This window comes from Antechinus flavipes, chromosome 4 (assembly GCF_016432865.1).
Source record: "Antechinus flavipes isolate AdamAnt ecotype Samford, QLD, Australia chromosome 4, AdamAnt_v2, whole genome shotgun sequence".
Classification (NCBI taxonomy): Eukaryota; Metazoa; Chordata; class Mammalia; order Dasyuromorphia; family Dasyuridae; genus Antechinus; species Antechinus flavipes.
The window spans coordinates 393,139,874-393,160,731 of NC_067401.1; the positions used below are offsets into that span (position 1 = coordinate 393,139,874).

General features: G+C 32.2%; 1 protein-coding gene across 1 annotated transcript in view; it reads left to right on the forward strand.

The window, feature by feature from the left end:
* ZBTB41 (zinc finger and BTB domain containing 41) overlaps positions 1 to 16,500 on the forward strand; it is a 54,870-nt gene extending 38,370 nt beyond the window's left edge. The window contains exons 9-10 of the mRNA XM_051998715.1: positions 1,448 to 1,536; positions 3,440 to 16,500. Of these exons, the coding sequence (XP_051854675.1) occupies positions 1,448 to 1,536; positions 3,440 to 4,092 (742 nt within the window). The 3' untranslated portion in view covers positions 4,093 to 16,500. The remainder of the gene's footprint in view (positions 1 to 1,447; positions 1,537 to 3,439) is intronic.
* Positions 16,501 to 20,858: the final 4,358 nt, after the last annotated feature.

Consider the following 20,858-nt stretch of genomic DNA (forward strand, 5'->3'; position numbering starts at 1 on the left):
TGATGGTTGATCATATTAGTTTTAATTGTCCTTTGTTAAGAATGGGTATCCTCTAAGGCTCTATTTTGTGCTCTCATTTTGTCCTGTACTCTTTCTTTTAGTTATATCATTTACTACTAAATTATCCCTCTGCAAACAGTCACAACATCTTTGTGCCCAGCCCTTTTATCTGAACTCTAGGTGCTATGATCATCAAATGCTTAATGAGCATCTTCACCCTAACATCTCATAGTATAACAAATTATTGAACTTGTCCTTCAGAAAGCCTGGCTTTATATCTTACCTCTGATAGTTATCAGTAGTCACTCAAGGGTGCAGCTAGATAGTGCAGTGGATAGAGCACCAATTTGAAGTGAGGAGGACCTGAGTTCAAATTTGACCTCAAACACTTAACATTTCCTTGCTGTGTGACCCTGGGGAAGTCACTTAATCCCAATTGCCTCAGCAAAAAAAAAAAAAAAAAAAAGTCAGTGAGACTTAATTTTTCTGATCCTCTATTTCTTCATCATATATTTGTAACTACCATTGATTCAATACTGACTTTATGATATAATCCATATTTTACAGAAGTCCAAGAACAGATTTTGAGTACTGATAAAATTCTTGGCTCTTTGTTTTGGGGGGATGCATTATAAAATATGCATATCACATATTTTCTCAAATGTCATATAGTGTAATCAAGATAAATGTAAAACACAAATATAGGTTATCCCAAAAACCTTAGTTCAATTTTCAGCTTTGATAATGTAAAATTACACTAGGACTTTGGAACATCCAGTCTATCCATATAAATATATTAATTTTAAAAATATTTTGAAGAAGGGTACTGTTTATATTCACCTCTTAGGAAATATTCATTGAGGAAAGACTTTTAAAGGTATAGGTTATGGATTTCTATATAAAGCATAATTATTGAGTTTCTAACTCAATGAAGGTTGTTATTCTGTATAGTATAATTTAAACAAAAGCTTAAAAAATGGGAGCAAGAAGATCTAAATTTATGTGGGCCAGAAGAATTCAAGCCTAGTTTGGGCCATGGGAGCAGATAGAAAACTCTCTTCCAATTGGAGAGTTTTTTAAAAAATAGATTTTAGTTAACATTTAATTCATAGAGTAATATAAAGTAGGTACATGACTTTGAAAAGTGTCAATGCTTTGAGGGTAAGAACTATTTTTTTCTTCATCTTTGTAGCTCTCTTCATTCTCAAATTAGGTTTTAAATTCAAATTTTTTGGTGATTATCAATCCTTGCTAGGCATTTCCTAATAGGACATCCCTAAAATATGAAGATTTAGTCTAAAGGAGTTAATAAACCTTTGTCTATATTGTATATACATTTTTAATAACATAAACATTTAGAAATCTGAAATATCAAAATTATTAACATGAATCTATTAAGCTCTTATTGGAAAAAAATTAATTTAACTTTCTCCCCCTTATTTCTTAGATATAAAGCAACATTTCACCAGTGTGATGTTTGTAAGAAAATTTTTAAAGGCAAATCGAGTCTGGAAATGCATTTTAGGACACATTCAGGTAAAACTTAATGGGTAGGTTGTATTATTTTAATGGTTAATCAAGAATAAAACCTGATCATGTAAACCATGTTTTCCTCAGTTATAATTCCTACTCTACTCAAGATTTTAGTCTTTATATGAATGTCATTAGCTTGAGCAACCTTTTCTTTGTTTTTTGTTGTATATTTTCAGTTTTTCACATTGGTATGAAGTATTTGCGGAGAGAAAGTTGATTATAAGCTTATTTTCTTTCCAATTTGCATTTCTTTGTCAGTTGCTACCTTCCTTTAACTTCAATTATTTTTTCAAAGTATCTTTTTGTGATTTTTTTAACCTTTTTTAAAAGACATTCTTCAGATCTCTGCTTTAGCTATTTGCTTGTTTTACTATATTCCTTTTTAAGTAAGAATGCAAAGCAGGTTTTATGGCTTTGCATGTAGCCTGCTTTGTTGTACTTTGCAGTACTGTTGACCAATCATGACTTTTACTGGTATTTTTGGAAGAATTATTATTTAAGTTTTCAAAAATTGCTTCATATTTTTCTGTTCCCCATTTCCTGAAGTATTTTATACTTTTTTTATGCTATATTTTTTAGTTCATTTTTACTTTTACATGTAACTTTTACTTTTTTACATCTATGATTTGTACTTAGTTATATCATTACTGTTAATAGGTATGTGACTCATTTGGCAAGAGCACCAGCCCTGGAGTCAAGAAGACCCAAGTTCCAATATGACCTTAGACACTTAGCAACTGTGTGACCCCAAGGAAGTCACTTATCCCTGTTTGCCTCAGTTTCCTCATCTATATATGAGCTGGAGAAGGAAATAGCAAGTCATTCCAATCTTTGCCAGATGGACTTTTGAGGAGATGGACATGACTGAAATAACTAAACAATAATAACATCAATTCCATTGCTAAATTTTGGGGAGAAATGTATCAAGGCTGCTGGGGTTAAGTGATTTGCCCAGGCTCACAGAGCTACTAAGTGCCAAGTATCTGAGGGCAGATTTAAAGTCATTTCTTCCTGACTCCAGGGCAGGACATTGGAAAATATTTCACAAAATAAATAAAAATTTGATTAAAATATAGGTATTGTTAATAAAATGTTTTCTAAGTCATTAAGCAGGCTACAGAGATCTTTAATGTAATTTTAGTCGCTCCCATTCCCTTTCCATTTGAGTTTGACATCGCTGGTGTGAGATATAAATCAGATCAACATATTTGATTTTATGTTTATAAAATTGGATACTTTTTAAGAGTTGGAAGGAGTGTGTTGTCTGACTAGGTTAAAATATAATTGGGAAATATTTAACTGAATAAAGAAAAATAATAATAAAGCATAGATAATGTTAATCTGTGGTTATTCCATGGAGGTCATTTCTGCTTGAGTTTGACACCATTGATAACAGAAGATCTTCCTCTTACAGTGCTATAGAATGTCCTTTGTGGAAATACCTTCATTATGAACAGTTTGCCAAAGCTAATTCCACATAGCAAATAATATTAAAAATACTTGGGAAACAATTTTTAAATTCGTATTTAGTTATGGATATATCCAATCATTAAACAGCTCATGATACTTTAAATAAAATAATGAAGCAATAGTAAAAGAACCTGATTTCAAAATAAATTGAAATTTCATTTAGATCAAAAGAAGCAGCCGTAACTATTTTTTGTGCTTAACGTATTCTTTGGGTTTGGGTTGGTGATAATTGAGTGTTATTGTTGAAAGGGCCTGTTGACTTGCAGATTCAAAGAGAAAATGAAAATATGCAAGAAAAAGCATATCAATTTGTGTTGACAATTAGCTGCCATAAAAAACTTGAAAACAATTTCCTAAGAAGAATACGAATTCATTTGATATACAGTTTACAAATTTATATTTTACACTTAATATTATATTTTTTCTATCTCCACAGGTGAAAAGCCTTACAAATGTCAGATTTGCAATCAGTCTTTTAGAATTAAGAAAACTTTAACAAAACACATGGTTATTCATTCTGATGCTCGACCCTTCAACTGTCAGCATTGTAATGCCACATTTAAGCGGAAGGACAAGCTGAAGTACCATATTGACCATGTGCATGGAATAAAATCTCCAGATGAACCACTAACTACTTCTGAGGAGAAACTTGTATCCTTACCAATAGAGTATGCTCCTGATGGGAAAGGTTACCAAACAGAAACTAAACAATATATGGACCAGCCGAAATATCAATCAGAATCCAAAACAATATTACCAAATGTTCCTAATGAAGTCTGTGTTCCAGTAACATTGGTTCCAGTCCAGATGCCAGAAACTCAGAATGATATGGTGCACCATACCACTGCACTTCCACCTCCCTCTCAGGGCATCCTTTCTACACAGACACAACCGACCGATTATCCACGAGCAACAGATTTGGCATTTCTGGAAAAATATACTCTTACGCCTCAGCCTACAAATATAGTTCATCCAGTTCGACCAGAACAAATGCTTGATCCTAGAGATCAGTCTTATCTTGGAACATTACTAGGTCTTGATAACACTACAACTGTACAAAATATTGCTAATAATGAGAGGCACTCATGATGAGACCTAAACATTCCACAATATTTTAATGGCTAAATGCTAATTGCAAGCAGTAGCTGATAGCTATTAAATTAATAGGGCTACTATGGTTTGCATTTTCTCTGACCTCCAAGATTCTGTGTATAGTTTAAGATCAAAGAAAACATTATGTGGACATATTTTGATGCATAATATTTAAAGTGTATATCTTATAATTTTAAAATATTTTAGATTTAATTTTTAATAGTTTCTTAGCTATAGTTTTTTAGAGATTACATATAGGAATTTTTAGATATATTTTTGTCCTCATTGGTTCTTTTTCATCTCATTCTTCCTTCCTTTTCTCTTCATTTTTCTTCTTCAGCCGCCAAGTTAAAAACTTTTTTTTTTTTCCATTTTAACAAGCCTTTAAAGGAACTATAAATGAATGTACTGATAGCTATCAGCTTTTTTTTTTTTTTTGTCCCAGCCTGAAATTCATATGACCTTGTTCCAAATGCATGCATTTTCTTATTAGAATCATGCATCTAAGTTTATTTTAAAAAATACTTAAAAACTTGTTTTAGTTTTCATATTCAGCAAGTATTTCTCATTGAACTTTTTGACAGTCTAAAAGTAAAAAAGAGTAGACTAATACTATAGGGTCAGGCAGTAAATAATATGTGGAGATATAAACATGATACCTCAGTTATCCAAGATTAAAAAAATATAAAAGAAGGGTAACATTCTATATCTAGAGTTTTTCTTTGAGGCTTAAATTTATTGTTTAGATTTTTACCGTTGAATGCCTTATTTGTTAAAATTAGCTTCTGGCTTATGTCTTCATTTCCCCAAAGGGTTGGATAATGAAATTTCTTTAATTAGGAGTAGCCAAGATACCTTTGGAGAAACACTGTGCTATAATAGAAAGAACATTGGATGCGCAGTTAGAGCCTGAATTAATTTTTGACTTTGCTTACTTAGTTAAGTTATTAGCCTTCAGTTTCTTGATCTGAAAATTGGGGTGAGTATATTGGGGTGAGGGTGCGGGAACAGAGTAAGTATTAGGATTAGCTAGATGATCTCTAAGGTCTCTTCCATATTGAACATTATGATTCTGTGATTCTATTTATCTTGGATAATTGAGGCTCCAAAAAACTAAAGTAGTGAACCTAGATTTTTTCATATGTAACCAAAAAGAAAAAAAACTTAAGACAAATTCTAAAATTTGTGGTCAAGTCTACTGAATGTTACTTTCCCCTTATTAAAGGCAAACAGAAATATCATTTATACATCATAATTTATATTTTTCTAAAAATCACCAGATTTCAATTTTGATTCCTTTATGCTTAGTATCCATTACTGTCTTTTTTATCATTGGGAAATAAGGAGGGAAGAAAATCAGTTGCAGTAGAAATTATGCTTAAAATGGTTTATTATTTCAAAATAATTGATGGGGATCCCCTAGGGCCAAGTAAGTTGGTAAAGCTTGAATTATAATAGAGTGTTTTAAAAATAATACAGTGCTATTACTTTCAAATAGGTATAGAAACGAGTTAAAAAATGTTGCCTAGTAAATCTCACTGGAGAAAATTCTTTAATGAATAAGTAAAATGTATCTAAGTGTGGTAGGCATGAGTAGGTTGCATCAGTTATCAATGAAGAATTTGGGAAAAAATGGCATAATGGAAATAGATGAACAGAAAAAGGATGATGAATTAATCATATAGTGGCAGGTGATATGGGCCATCAGCTGGAGATTGAGAGATGTTATAATTGGTAAAGCATTTTATATAAATGTAAGTAAAATATCGGAGGCTATTTTTAAAAATTTCAATAGTTTAAAGTTTTTTTCTCTCCATTATTGTAGTAATGACTTGGTAGCAAATTACCAAATTTATCATAGAAGGTCCAAGAATATTCTTTAAAGTACTAGAAAAACTTGAGGTATTTTACCAGAGTGCTCATAAATAGATGTGCCTACTTAAGAAAATTCAGAAAAAAAAACAAGAGAGAATTAAAGCAGAAAACTAAAATACTGTTTATATGCCCCTCTCTTGCCTCTAGCCCCAATTTTTCCTTCAGCAGGTTTGGTGATAATTACATTAGACTATTTTAATTTATCCTATTTTTAAAAGCCTTTCTTCTGACTATGGGAACAAATTTGTATTTGAGAATTGGATAGAGATACTTTCAGTTTGAAATTAAATTATAAAATTCATTCTTAATTATAAAATAAGGGATTTAGGGAGATAGTCTAAAACAATCTCTTCAAGCTTCAATGATATGTGATTTTGTGATTTAAATAGACTTCTTAATATTAAAACTTTGATTCATTATAACAAAGATATATTTGTTGATTTTAACTAAAATATTATTATCGCAGAAACAAATCACATCTTTAGATTTCTCCTTAATTTATAAGCATTTGAAGTTTTAAAAAGAAGGTGATTTTTTTTTTTTAAGATTTTACATTATTAAGGACTTTTTTGCTTCCTTAAAATTTTTGCAACTAGGTTTCTTTTAATAACTTCCCCAAATGCTTTAAAAATATTTGTTTTACAATAATTTTATTTACATGAAACTTGTTTTGTAATGCATGTGTGGTGCAAATTGAAGTACATACATCTCTTTACAATTTTGTGAAAATATCTTTCATTTGTACAGTGCTTTACAATTAATAGGGTCAAATTATCTCATTTAATAATCTCAATACATTATCTTATTTACTTCTCACAAAAGCCCTATAATATATCCAGGGCAGTTATGTACACTCCTTCCTTTTATTTTACTTAGGGTAAACAAATTGGCAAAGAAAGGTAAACTCATTGTCTCAAAGCCTCTGTCAAATGACTGAATGAGAACTAATGTAATCTGATGCCTTTTCTGGTTGGTTCTCTTTCCACTGTACCATGCAAAGATGTTCATTATGTTATTTGCTGCTTCATGTACCCTAGAGTTTGAAGGAATCCAAAAATTACTGAAAGCCTTACAGATTTGGGAAAATGGAACAAACTTGTATTTAAAATCTTGTAGCCCAGAAGAAATGCAATGAAGTTGGCATATAATGGCTGTTCTGTTTTAGATATTTAGAGGTTTTTTGGAGAGATGCTACATTAAATATAATATTACTATAACCATGACAACATTTTTGATTCCTGCATCTGTTTAACTTCCTTCAGAAATTTGTATTACAGAAACACAGCCTAGCTTTTAAGTTCATTCATTCATTCATTCATCCATCTAAGAAAAATGAGCACTTAATTAGTATTGTAAGTTGACTTTTATCATGTGGGGAAAAATTTGTCAATCTAGTTGATTCTGACTTTAAAACACCAAAGATCCTAGTAGATATTAAATAGGATGGAGAGAACTTAAATTCTACATTATTTGAATAAGGACTTGTCCAAAGAAGCACAGTTGAAGTCCTAGTTTACTGTTGTTGTGAGTTTTTTTTTTTTTTTTTTAATGTTTGGTACCAGTAGTAAGGATTAGCATGAAGTATATTTGTGTGTGTGAGTGTGTATGTGCTTTTTCTGTGAAAAATAAGAGCAGAAGATACTTGGGGGATTATACACATACATATGCTAACATACTCTACAAAGTATATCAGGTAAAAATGATTAGAGTTTAATTCAAGTAATTTAAATATCTCTTAAATGGACACTATCAAATGCTAGTTTGCAAGTTTATTTTTTGTATTCCAGATAAAAACAATACTTTTTACTATTTAAAATCTCAATTGAAGTTATTTTCTGCTTTTTGAATAGAATAAAATTAGGGCCTAAATTTTTTAGGTTTTTTTTTTGACCAATTTAGTAAGGATAATAACCAATAAAATTAAAGTTGTAAATTTGGAAGTTACTGAGGTTAGTCCTGGGTTAAATTGAAATAGCAAAAAAATATATATATATATATATATTTTAGAATAAGCTTAAGTGGTTTTTAAGATTGGTGTTTTCTTCATTGTTTTCTGTCTTAGTAGTACAGCTACCTCTGAGCCAGGAAGATTGGGCCAAAATCCTGCCACTGACACATACTGACATGTGACTTGGACAAATCACTTAACCCCTTGTGTCCCAGGCAATTTTTCAGGACTATAATTTGCAGAACACTTGTCAATCTATGTTGAATAGAGGGAATTTTCTCACTGTGAGATCCTCATAATCTCCATAAAATATTTTACCTGAAACAACAAGTCTAACCCAAAACAAAGATGGATAGATCACAAACTTAGTACATTATATTCCTTGTCAATCTGGCAGATTTGGACAAAGATTCCTATAATGTGGCTGCTTAATAGCATTATAATAAGCTGGTTGTTTATAAATTGCTAGTAAAGGGCTAAGGAATAAATAAATAGCTTTGGTTTTCACAGTATTATTACTAAAAACTACAAAATTATATTGCTTAGTATTTTCTAGTTATAAACCTGTGCATTTCTGCTACCAAATTATTGTACTTCATTTTTAATAGAAGTCAGATTTCGTATATAAGCTCTTTGATAGTGTCCTTTTAAAAACGATTTTTTCTTGATTAATTGCTATGTGCCTTTTTGTGTATTATAGTTGCTGAATGTTCCTTTTGTTTGGTAGATTGTATTGGTGAATAAGAACTATTATCAGTTGTCTATCAGTATTGTCATGTTTTAGTGAATTTTATGTTTTATCTTGTCTGCAGGTCAGGCAAGGATTTTTGCAATTTATCTGAGGTTTCTGTAGGTAGATGGGCACCAAGTGCTACCATTAAAATTCATTTTTATGATTTCAACATCATAATTTCCATCTTCATTATTACCTTATAGGTACCATGAATCTACCTAAGAGACATCTTTCAAAGGTAGCATTCTAAATTTTTAAAGTCTTTTTTAAAGTTCATCAGATGGTCTGTTTATCATAATTTAATAGTTTAACTTAGCAACTACCCTACACACCATCTTGATCGATCTGAAATGGGAAAGGGAGTTAGATTTTGAAATGGTGTTTTTTTTAGGTGTAGCAATATCCCATCAGTCAGACAACTTGAGTTGATAAGCTCAGGAAAAAATAGAAATCTTTGTAAATGCTAGCAACTGAATTATTTTGTGATCAGTGCCAAATTTAAAATCTTTCTAAACAATCTCTGTGTTTATTCAGGAAAAGTAGCATTTTTCAAAAATATAAACATGCTTAAATAAACTCTTTGTTACTTAGGTTGAAACATGGATAGTTTGTGGGAATTGTGCATGTATATTAAAGTACAGAAATTCTTATATTCTTATCTTTTTAGTACGTTATTCATTTGTGTCTTGACATACATATTTTTCCTTAGCTTTTTCTTTTACTGTAAAATAATAAGTACAGTCTCTGCTTTTCCTCATTCAGAAATTTAAAAGCACTAGAAAAAGAGAAGATTATAGGAGTTGGGTAGTTCAGATTTGGTAGAGATAAATAATGAATAGTGATTTTTAAAGACTTCAGCTAATACAAATCCAAAAATAACTTGAAATCACACTCAATAGACATAGTAGTGGATATTGATCTCTTCATTTACTTATGGAAAAATAAATTATGGTTGCATTCAGAGTCAAAATGAATCATAAGCAATTGTCATAAGTTAAAAAATTTGTTGATTTTTTTTTTCTCCCTTAAAATAACCCATTTTCAGGTACATAAATCTTTTTTGGGAAGTATGATTAGATTAAAATGGAATTTTGAGTAATTTAATTTGAATAGATTCTAGAACATGTTTTTGATGCAAGACACATATATATCTGATTGTTTTTCTTCCTTGCCTTATGTACCTGATTGGTTAAAATGACAGAAAGAAATGCTCTGATGTAGTCATGAACCTATTTTTATTCTCCAGTAATAGAATCTTGTTGGGGGGTTTTTTATGCTATAGTACAATATGTTTAAGAACTGCCAAAAAGAAAGTATAAAGATAGACCTGAATTTAATGGCCCCATCTCCATGTTTTATGATGAATGTTGTAGCAAAAGGGATTTATGATTTCTATAAGTTGAAAATACTTGATAATTTCTGACTTAACTTGCAGGCCTCCATTATAAACTTTGTTAGAAATTCATTTAAAACTTTTTTTAAAAAATAAAAAAGGCAAAGTCAAATTATAAGGCATATCTAAAGCTACTGTTTTGTCAACTATGTAAACATCTTGTGAATTTTGTAGGTATTTAGATTGTCTTATGTGTATGTGTCTTTAGCAAAAACTATTTGCCTTTCTCTGAAGAATAGGAAGTGTACTGTATATTTAAATCAATCTTTTGTTTTACTTCGGAATTTTAAATAAATTTGGGATTTTTTTTTTAATCCTAATTAAGCCTTTCCCAAGTTTTTATTGCAGTATGAATTAATTTTTATTAACATAGAGATGCAGTACATTTACATGACTTAAGAAATTTAATTTGCAAGACCATGAAAAATAGAAATCAAGTAAATTCTGTGAAAATTAACACATAATTTGAATTTTATTTTATAAAAATTATTCAAAATATTTGACTTTTTTGATTGGCTAGTTCATAAATGAACAAACTAGTTTAATTTTTCTCCACTAGGAAGTACTAGTCTTTGGATGCTAAAAATTATAGGAAGCAGGAGTTTGGGGGTTAAAACTATGGATAGATTTCACATTGTGGAAGGTTGGAGGTAGGGAGATGAACACTGAGTGGAAAGAACTCAATAGAGTACATTGTGGTGCAAATGGATTATTTAGTAAAGAATAAGTGAAGAGAATGAAAAAATTAGATGCTTGGGCAGATCTTTGCTGAGGTCTAAAATTAGGATAATATACTAAATATGTTGGAGGCCCTAGAAACCCCTAACACTGCTTCAGAGCTACCTTATCAGATTGGCTTCCAAAATACTCCTAGTTGGGTAAGCCTGATTATTGTGGCTTTTTTTTTTTTTTTTTTTTTTTTTTTTTTACAATTTTCTTATTATTTGAGGCCAAGACTCTAGAATGCAGTTAGAAGATGAAGGAGAATGTACTCTAGGATTCTCTTAGCAAGAGCTGGTCATTTGAGGGAATTAGGTGTTACCTTTGGAATGAGATAGGAGCTGTACAACAGCAAATATTCCCTGGTTAATTGGATCACTTTAAAATCATTTCATTAAGTCCTACTTTTTCTAAGGCATCTTGGGGCTTTTATAAGGTTTATTATAATTTGGCAAATATCTGTACTCTTGCCACCGCTGTAGTCTTTAGGTTGCTAATTACTAAATGAACCTGAGAAAAATAAAAAGATATATTTTTACTTCTATTATACAGATCCATCCAGAGTCCAGAAGTGTTTCTTTTTGGTTATACTTTCTACCCTCATAATCACCCCCTTGACCTTTCAACCAGCATCAGATGTTGAATGCTTTAGTTGATGTTCAAAAATTTGGGGTTTGCATTTTTAACAATGGGTATTCTTTTCCTGCAACTTCCCTCCCCACTTTGTGTTAAAGCCTGCCATCTATTATCTTAAAGCTTTATATGAATCCCCTAGATGATTCAATGGACCAATTGCTGGGCCTGGTGTTGAGAAAACCTGAGTTTAAATCTTACTAGCTCTATAGCCCTGGGCAAGTCACTTAACTCTGTTTGCCTCAGTTTCCTCATCTCTAAAATGAGCTGGAGAAGAAAATGGCAAACCTCAAATCGGATCACATGAAATGATTGAACAACAAAAGTGACTACTGAAAATACTGGTTATCTTCTGGTCTCAATATATTGGATAGGTTACAGTATGCTATTAGATCCATATTGTCTTCACTATAAAACTGCCCTTGACACCATTTTATTTTTTTTTTTTTTTTGAGGCAATTGGGATTAAGTGACTTGCCCAGAATCACATATCTAGGAAGTGTCTGAGGTCAAATTTGAACTCAAGTCTTCTTAACTTAAGGACTTGTGCTCTAAACCCTGTGCCACCTAGCTGCCCTGATACAACATTTCAAAAATTGCATCTGATAATCTATTACACCCACCATGTCTCTTTTATCATTTCTTTTGGATTATTTGTAATCTTGATTCTTTATAGATAGATCCTTCCATGTTTAGAATATTGATGTCAGAAATAGGCCTTCACTCTAATGAGTAGTTTGAAATTATTGAAAGCACCGAAAAGTGTCCCAAACAAACTTGTCCAATTTACTCCTACCCTGCTCTGACCTGAGATCTTCAGCACCTGCCTTTCAGGCCATCAGTCCAGCCAGATGATATAATCTGGATAAGATGTTTTCATATACTTTTCCCCTGGATGTGTGGTTAGATCATTATCTATCACTTACCATGGATTGCTTTGAGGAGGCATTATTAATGTGTCCTATAAAACAAGCTTGCACATTCTGGGTTCTAATGTGTTCAGCAAAAGTATTGTTGGAACAGGAGAGTCAGTGTAGGTTTGTAATTGGTAATAGTTATTTATTGACTTTTGTTTTTGCTAAAAGCATGATCTATGATTTCTTTTATTTTTTGGTAATTTCTGAAATTTTGAAGATTATTCCTAAAGTATTTTTAAAATGTATCATCACTTCTGTATGTTTTTGGCCAAGTACAATCAAAATGGCAATGTCATTTTGATTTTCTCAATTACATCTGGTGCTCACATGTTTCACTTACAATTCAGACAGACTTGGTGGTTCTTTTGTCCCAGATGAAGATCGTTGATTAAAAGTATCAGTGTATCTAGAGATTTTTGCATTTGATTGGTGTTCTTTTTAAGGTTTTATTTGTTTTTATTGTTTTTAGAATGATTGATGCCAAATGTACTATGGCTCCTTCTTTATTGACATGAGTATTTTGTGAGTTAATTTGTTGCTTTGTGGTCTTCCATTCACTTTTTCTATAATGTTTAATAGATAAATTTCTCAATCATAGTTCTCTTTCTGGATGCAGATGACCCTGAGCTGCCAAATCTTCTGTTGAGGAGATTATACATGGCTGAAGTGGTTTATGGGCTCCTTTGATCTCTGTTTGATAGCTATTTTGCATTGGGAAAAATTGTGATAGTTTTTCCTGTTGTCATTTTCCCTGTTTCATCAGCCTTTTTAAATTTTTTTTTTTTTTATTTTGGACCCTTTATCTTTATCCTTTTTTCCAATTTGTTGTTTGATTTAACCCATCCTTTGTTCAGGTGATGATAAGACTGTACAATTGATCTATACCAGTCTTTTTTTTTTCTTTCCCTGAAAAAACATCAAAGGACTTTAGGGTTGGGAAAAAAGTGAGAATCAAGTTCAATTTACAACTGAAAAGAATATCCATTATGACCTACCTGACAAATTATCCAGTTTCTACCTGAAAACTTCCAGTTGCAGAACCCAGAACTTCAAGGCACCTTTTGAATAGCTTATTGTTAGGAAAATTTTCCTGACTTCAAGCCTAAATTTGACACTTTCACCTCTTGCTTCTCATTTTGCTTTGTGGATGAAACAGAAGGTTAATCTCTCTTTCACGTATCAGCCCTTCAGATACTTAAAGAAACTTTTCATGTACCCCTTAAGTCGTTTTGTCCAGGCTAAACACCCCTAGTTCTTGAGTTAATCTTGATAAATTATTGACTCAGTGCCCTTCACCATGTGGTTTCCTGTCTTTGTATACTACCTAGATTATTGACGTTCTCCTAAAACTGGCATCCAGATTTGAATACATTAATAAAAGCAGAGTACACAGTAACTCTCATTTTTTCCTGGATCCTGTGCCTTTCAATGCAATTTAGGATTTTTTTAAGCATTTTTAATTGTCTCCTTATATTAGTGACTCACTGAATTTGTCCACTAAAACTTCTAGAACCTTTTTCACACAAACTGCTGATTTATGCTGCTTTCACCTTGTAGTACTGTTGAAAAAAAAAAAAGTCCAAATGTAATAATTTATAATTAGTAGCATTGAATTTTCATCTTAGACTCAATTCAGTGCAACAGCATCTACCAGGATCTTTTTAAATCTTTTCATTGATCATTGTGTTAACTGTCCCATCCAGCTTTGTGTCATTTAATCTGAATAAAGGTGCCATTTATTCCTTTATTCCTTGATACCAATATTAAATACAAGGCCAGAGGTGTCTGGGACACTTCACCTAAGTGGAGACCTAACTGTCTATTAACAAATACTTGAATTCAGCCACCAGATCACTTGTGAATTCTTCTCATTTTCTTTTCCTTCCTTTCCTCCCTCTTTCCCTCCCAATCTTAACCACATCTCTTTTTTCTAAAAGACTAGTATGCAGTACTTTATCAAGTGATTTATTAAAAGCTTTGGTAAATTGTCTACAGCATTTTCATGATCTGATAGGTTAGAAAAATGTTCCCCCAAAAGGAAATAATTTAGCATAACATGATCTATTCTTTTTAAATTTTTTAAATAATATTTAGTTTTAAAGTGCAATTCTTTTAAACATTTCTGTATTCATCATGTTGGATAGAAAAATCAGATCAAATGGGGGGGGGGGAGACACGAGAAAAAAACAACAAAAGGTGAAAATACTATTCTTTGAGCCACATTCAGTCTCCATGGTTCTCTCTTTCCATGTGGATGGCACTTTCCATCACAAGCATAACCTGTTCTTTGTGAAGTTATGTTGGCAATTATTGTTTCTGGGTCTAGTCACCAACCATCTCTTTCATAATACATTCTAGAATTTTCCCCAGGAGTCTTGAGCTGAACTTACTATTCAACAGCATGTTGATTGTTCCCCTCCCTCCCCCCTTATTAAAAACTTAACAATAGTTGCTTTTCTTTAGTGTATAGCCCCTTTTCAATTTTCTACAGTCTTTCAAATACCATAAATACCAGCTAAATAATTGCATTTGCCAGTTCTTAGAAGATCTAAGGATATAGTTTATCTGAGCCAGGTGTTAATAGGTTCATCAAGGGCATCTTTATTTATCTTGGACATCAATTTTTTTTTAATTATAGCTTTTTATTTAGAAGTTATATATGCATGGTTAATTTTATAGCATTGGCAATTGCCAAACCTTTGGTTTGGACATCAAATGTTAAAGTAACATTATAAAAATTAAATTTACTTTGGCATTTCCACAATAGCCTATCTCTGAAGAAAGACACAAGACAACTGAGTAGTCTTCAAGCCTTTGGCATCTTTATCCTGAGTCATAATTTCCAATGCAGTTTTCAATATTTCCCCTTATACATAGTTTCACTTTGAGATGAGAAAGTATCAAAGTAGAACTTTACATATTTTGGAATATCTTGTCAGAGTCATCGAATTTCTCTTAACTGCTGGCTGCAATGAATATTGGTACATAAATTACATTTATTTCATGGTAGTTTGATTTTGTTTTTGCTACTTCTGAGCCTTACAAAGTGAAATAATCAAGTATCCCATGGAATAATGTTTCTTGTTGACTTGGGATACATAGTATATTAACTCTATAATTTGTTTTTATTAGTACTTGAGTTATTCTGCTTTAAATTAAGCTTATGTCTTCTCTGTAGTTTTATTTATAATGAGAATATCAATATCATTATAGTTCACTTTCTGCAGTAGTGTTAGCTCACAGAATCTCAGTTGGAAGGAAACTTAGAAGCAATCCAATCCAAGTTGGACCCAAAGAATTTCTTCTGCAACATAGTCACCCAGCCTTTGTTTGGAGATCTATTGTATCCCCCAGATCATTAATCTGTGTATTCATTTTAACTCAGCAATATCACTACTAGGCCTTTACCCCCAAAGAAATCAAGTAAAAAGGAAAAGTATCTTTTTTATATAGTAACTCTTTGTTGTAAAAATCAATTGAGAAGGTGGGGTTCCTCAACTGTGGAATAAACAAACTGTGATAAGTGAATGTATTGGAAGGTTGTTGTGCTATATATAAGGAAAGATGAAAGAGACAGTTTCAAAAAAAAAAAAAAAAAACCTGGAAAGAATGGGAAGACTGGTATGAACCAATCTGTAATAAATTTTGAGTAGACCAAGGAAAACAATTTATATAAAACCAACTTTGGAACAAAAAACAATTTTGGAAGACTCTGATAAATGCAATGACTTAAATATAACTTTGCAGGACTTATAATGAAGCAAGTCCTCATTTCTTGATAGAAAAGTGGTGGGCTCAAGGTACAAAATGAGATGAAGATTTTTGGATGTGGCACGTGTATGGATTTGTATGATTACTTACAAGTATTTTTTTCCTTTTCTTTTTCTCTAGTAGAAGGAACATTTGGGGAAAGAAAAAGGCGGACAGTAATATTGCAAAAGAAAGAAAAAGAAGAAAATATTGAAATATTTAGAATACACAAAAAAGAATAGAAATTCAAAAGGAGACAAAGACAAACAGGACAGCTTGGAAAGTAGCATGTATTGAATGTGTTATATACTTTAAAAAAGCAAACTTTGCCATAAAGGTTTGCTGTTTCATGTCAATCATTTTTGTTCTACTTTGTATATGGAAATGTGCTTTTTTTGGGTGTTTAAGTGCAAAATAAAAAAAAAAGTTTAAAAGACCCCTAGTGAGGCAGAATCTATTACTATTGCTTTATTGGTTATTGGACATGAATCATATTAAAAACAGTTTCTTGCACATTTTCTGCCACTTTGCCGCCATCAAAAATATCAAGAAGTAAGTACAAGGAAATTGCATGGTCCTGAAGCACATTTTCTATTCTTATCTATTTCATGGCCAGAAAGTTCTGTCACACGGGGGCCATTGTTTTTATAATAACTTCCTCTTAGTCACTAAGACTGATTCTCATAGAAAAAAACACCATTGCTTCTTGACCTTTTATTTGGAATACTTTTGAGCTTTGTAGAACCTGCCAGAATTTGAATTTCATAAAGTGAGAGAATCCAAGGTCACCTTCAAGCTACAATGAGATAGGAAAAGGCTTTTTTAGAGTTAAAGATTGACTTTTAAAAATAAGGTCAAAGCAGGGTGCCTTGAATTCAGATATCCAAGTGCTGGGTGAATGAAATTTCTTTAGCTTTTAATTTTTTTTAAACTAGTTATCTCTATCTTATCTTTTGACTAGTTAACTCTCCTATCAATTCCTTTTAGCTCTGATCTTTTACTTTTTGTCATATAACTGCTTAGGTTGGAAGGTCTTCAAGATTTGGGTGTATCTTAATCTCTTTAGCATCAACTAAATTTATCTGGGATCAATATCTCCCAAAATATTAAAAGAAGCATCAGAAAATTTTGGGTGCAAGTGTAGAAAGGGAGTTGTGTTTTATTCCTTCCCTTTGGAGGATCGGCTATGTAACCAGATATAGTGGAATCAAAAGAATTATAGTATGTCATTGGTTTTAAATATACATCTTCTGGAGTAGCAAAGTGGGGTCTGGGGTTCAAAATTATTCATGATAACATTAAGATTTTTTAAAATTTCTACTTTGGGAATATTGATAGATATAACCCACATAAAGATCTTTGCAGGGAGTGCATCTAAGTGGATAGAGTACTGGACCTGGGGATTGATCACTCTGAGTTCAAATCTAACTTCACACACTTATTAGCAGTGTGAGCCTGGACAGTTACTAAGCCCTGTTTGCCTCAGTTTCCTCATCTATCAAATGATCTGGAGAATGAAGTGGAAAACTAGTATCTTTGCCAAGAAAACACCAAATAGAGACACACAATTAGAATAATAAAATGATTGGATAACAAGATGTGAGAATTTTAGTTCTCACTGCTCTAGAAGATTTGTGGAAAGATAGGGGCATGAGTTTCTCACAGAAGACATGATTAACTTCAATCTGCTTCCAGGTATTATCTATGATTAGATCCCAGCTTCTTAAGTGGTATAAGACCCTACATGAGGTCTCATAATTTGAGGGTCATGAAATTATGTTTATAATCAATATTTGTATACCTATTTTATATACCTATATATCTGGTGTGTGTAAAAGTTTCTCTGGTCAAAAGGGGTCACAAGTAGAAAATGATCCATTCAAGTATGTCTGCAGTTTACTCAGAAACCATGCAAGACATTAAATAGGATCATAAACTTTATAGCTAAGAGGGACCTTAGAGACCATGAAATTTGCAGATACACAATCACACCTTTAGAAGTTCTCACTCTTCAAACACCTTTTTTAGGGATTTGGGTGAGGGAAAGTAGTAAACAACAGGAAGAGTGATGAAGTCATTTTTAGTTGTCCAATAAATAGCAGGACAATATTTTTTGCACTTCTCCACAGGTATGTGGTTCATTTTAATTGAACTTGGGTAGCTAGAGAAAAGGGGCACCTGTATCCACCAATTTAGAATTGATTTAGTCTGGCTTCTGGATAAAATTTTGTCCTGAGTAAAATTTCAGACAGTATAATTTCAGCCAACCAGATACTGCCTGATAGGATGATGATACTTTGGGAGGCCAATCATACCTTTTTATTTCATGTCTTAGTAACCACTATCACTTATGCTACCTTACAACAACAAATAGTATGTAACTCCAAAGGTACACTGTTACCTCAACAGAAAGGATGAAGAAGAGAAAGATTTGGGCATTGGCAACAGTACATGTACTTAGGAAAATAATCTGGTCCAACTTTCTTGTTTTACAGATCTGTCAGAGTGGAGAATTTTTCCAGAATCATGCAAGTAGTAAATATCAGAATTAGATCCTCTAAATCTAAATTGTTTTGCTATTATCTAAACGTGACCAAAGAGGATTCATTTTTATTTTCCTGAACTTTAATTTCCTCATCAAGGAAATGAAGTTGGACTAAATTGGCTAAGTTTCCTTCTAGTTTTGTCCATTCTTTTAGTCCCCAGATACTGAATAGGGAGATAAGTAGAATAGATGCCAGGAGTATTATGGAATCACAGAATCTGAGCATCAGAAAAAGACTTGCAGGTAATTTGCCACAATGAAAAGGGTTAATTATGAAATCAGAGGATTTGGGTTCAAATTATAACCCTACAACCTATTTTTTCCCTGAGGCAATTGAAGTTAAGTGACTTGCCCAGGGTCTCACAGCTAGGAAGTGTTAAGTGTGTGAGGGCAGATTTGAATTCAGGTCCTCCTGACTTCAGGGCTGGTGCTTTATCCACTACCACTTAGTTGCCTCAACCTACTACTTTGATCTTGTTCAAGTCATAATCTCTCTGATCTTCAATGGTCATTGACTGATCATTAAATTTCTCATCTTTTTCATCTCTAAATCCATGAGAAAATCCCTAAGAGAACATTCTAGCCTCCAAAATCCCTGGTACTCTTAGATGGTTCAACATCCAGTTTTATCAGGGGCAATGATTTTTTAAAAAGTACTAACCAACTTCTTTGTTGTTTCACCTAAGGATCAAGGGATTTTCTAACTAGTCTGAAACTTTGTATATTGTGAGTTCTTTAAGAGGAAGGGGGGGAGTAGAAGCTATCACATTTTTCCTACTTTTATCCCTAGGGCTTAGCAATGTATTTTTTAACACAGTAAGTACTTAATAAATGCTTCATTCAGTCATTCATTCAGAGAACAAATGGGAATGGAAAGCAACCTTCAGCTTTCCAATAATACATAGGGTCTACCCTACAGTAATCTTCTGGATGATATCTCATATAAATTTGCCTATCCCTAAGTCCATGTCTCTATTAAAATGGCTGCCTGGCCCTGAGAGGTTGTCCTGCAATGTCTGATGGAGAATCTCTAGCCATCCCTCTCCCCACCCTCGGCCTTGACTAGTAGTCTATCCAGAAAACTAAGGAGGCACTCTTGAAGGGGAACATTTCTGAAAAAAACAGGTTGCCAAAAAAAAAAAAAAAAACATAGTCTTGGGGATACCATTCTGGAAAAAGATGAAACATCAGGTTCCTAGGTTGCAAGAAATAAAGAGGGGAGACACTTAGAACAAGGTATCAGCAGTCAAATTACTAAACAGAGGATCTCTACTAGAGAGATGTCTTATGTGGTAAATGTGGAAAGACTTCAATAAATGCTTCTACTTTAATTAAACATCAAAAGTGTTATACTGGAGATAAACCTTATAAATATAATGAACATGGAAAAGACTTTACACAAGCCCACACTTTATTACTCATCAGGTTTCTCATGCTGGAAAGAAACCTTATGTATGTCTTTTTATCCTTTATTAGATATGAAAGGGCATATACTGGAACGAAGCTTTGTATATATATGTAAGCTGTGTGAGAGAGTTTTCAGAAACTGTTCACTTTTAAGATTACATACTGGGGAGAGATCTCATACATGGAAAATTGGGAAAATCTTTAATGATAATTCATCACATAACAGGAATGAAAGGATGCATATTGGAAAGAAGCCTTATAAACATATTCAGTGCAAAAAGAGGGTTATACTACCTGTTCATTTCTTAATATACATATAAAAATTCATTCTGGAGAGTTGCCTTATGAAAGAATGCGGGGAATGCCTTATTTGATTATTCAAGTCAACATCAGAGGGTCCATACTAGAATGAAGATATTTAAAGATCATTTAAAGGTGACCAAGGGAAAGCCTAAAAACTAAAAATTTATTTTTGTATTAGAATATTCATACCAGAGTAAAACTTCATAAATTTAATAAATGTGGGGAAAGTCTTTAATGTTCAAGTCTTGTTATGTATCAGAATTCATACTGGAGAGGAGACTGGAAAATGTAATAAATAAATGAGAAAGTACCAGTTAATTGTAAACATTTACCATGAGTACAGAAAGATTCCTTGTAATTAATGTGGGATATCTTTTAGTAGATGCTCAATCAGTACTGTACATCAGAATATTCAGAGTAGAGAACATTATACATTCAATCAAAGTAGAAAAACTTTCAAAGATTAAACCTCATCAGATGATCCAGGTGAAAACCTAAACATACAGGGCAACGCCTTCATCTCAAACCTTATTAGAGAT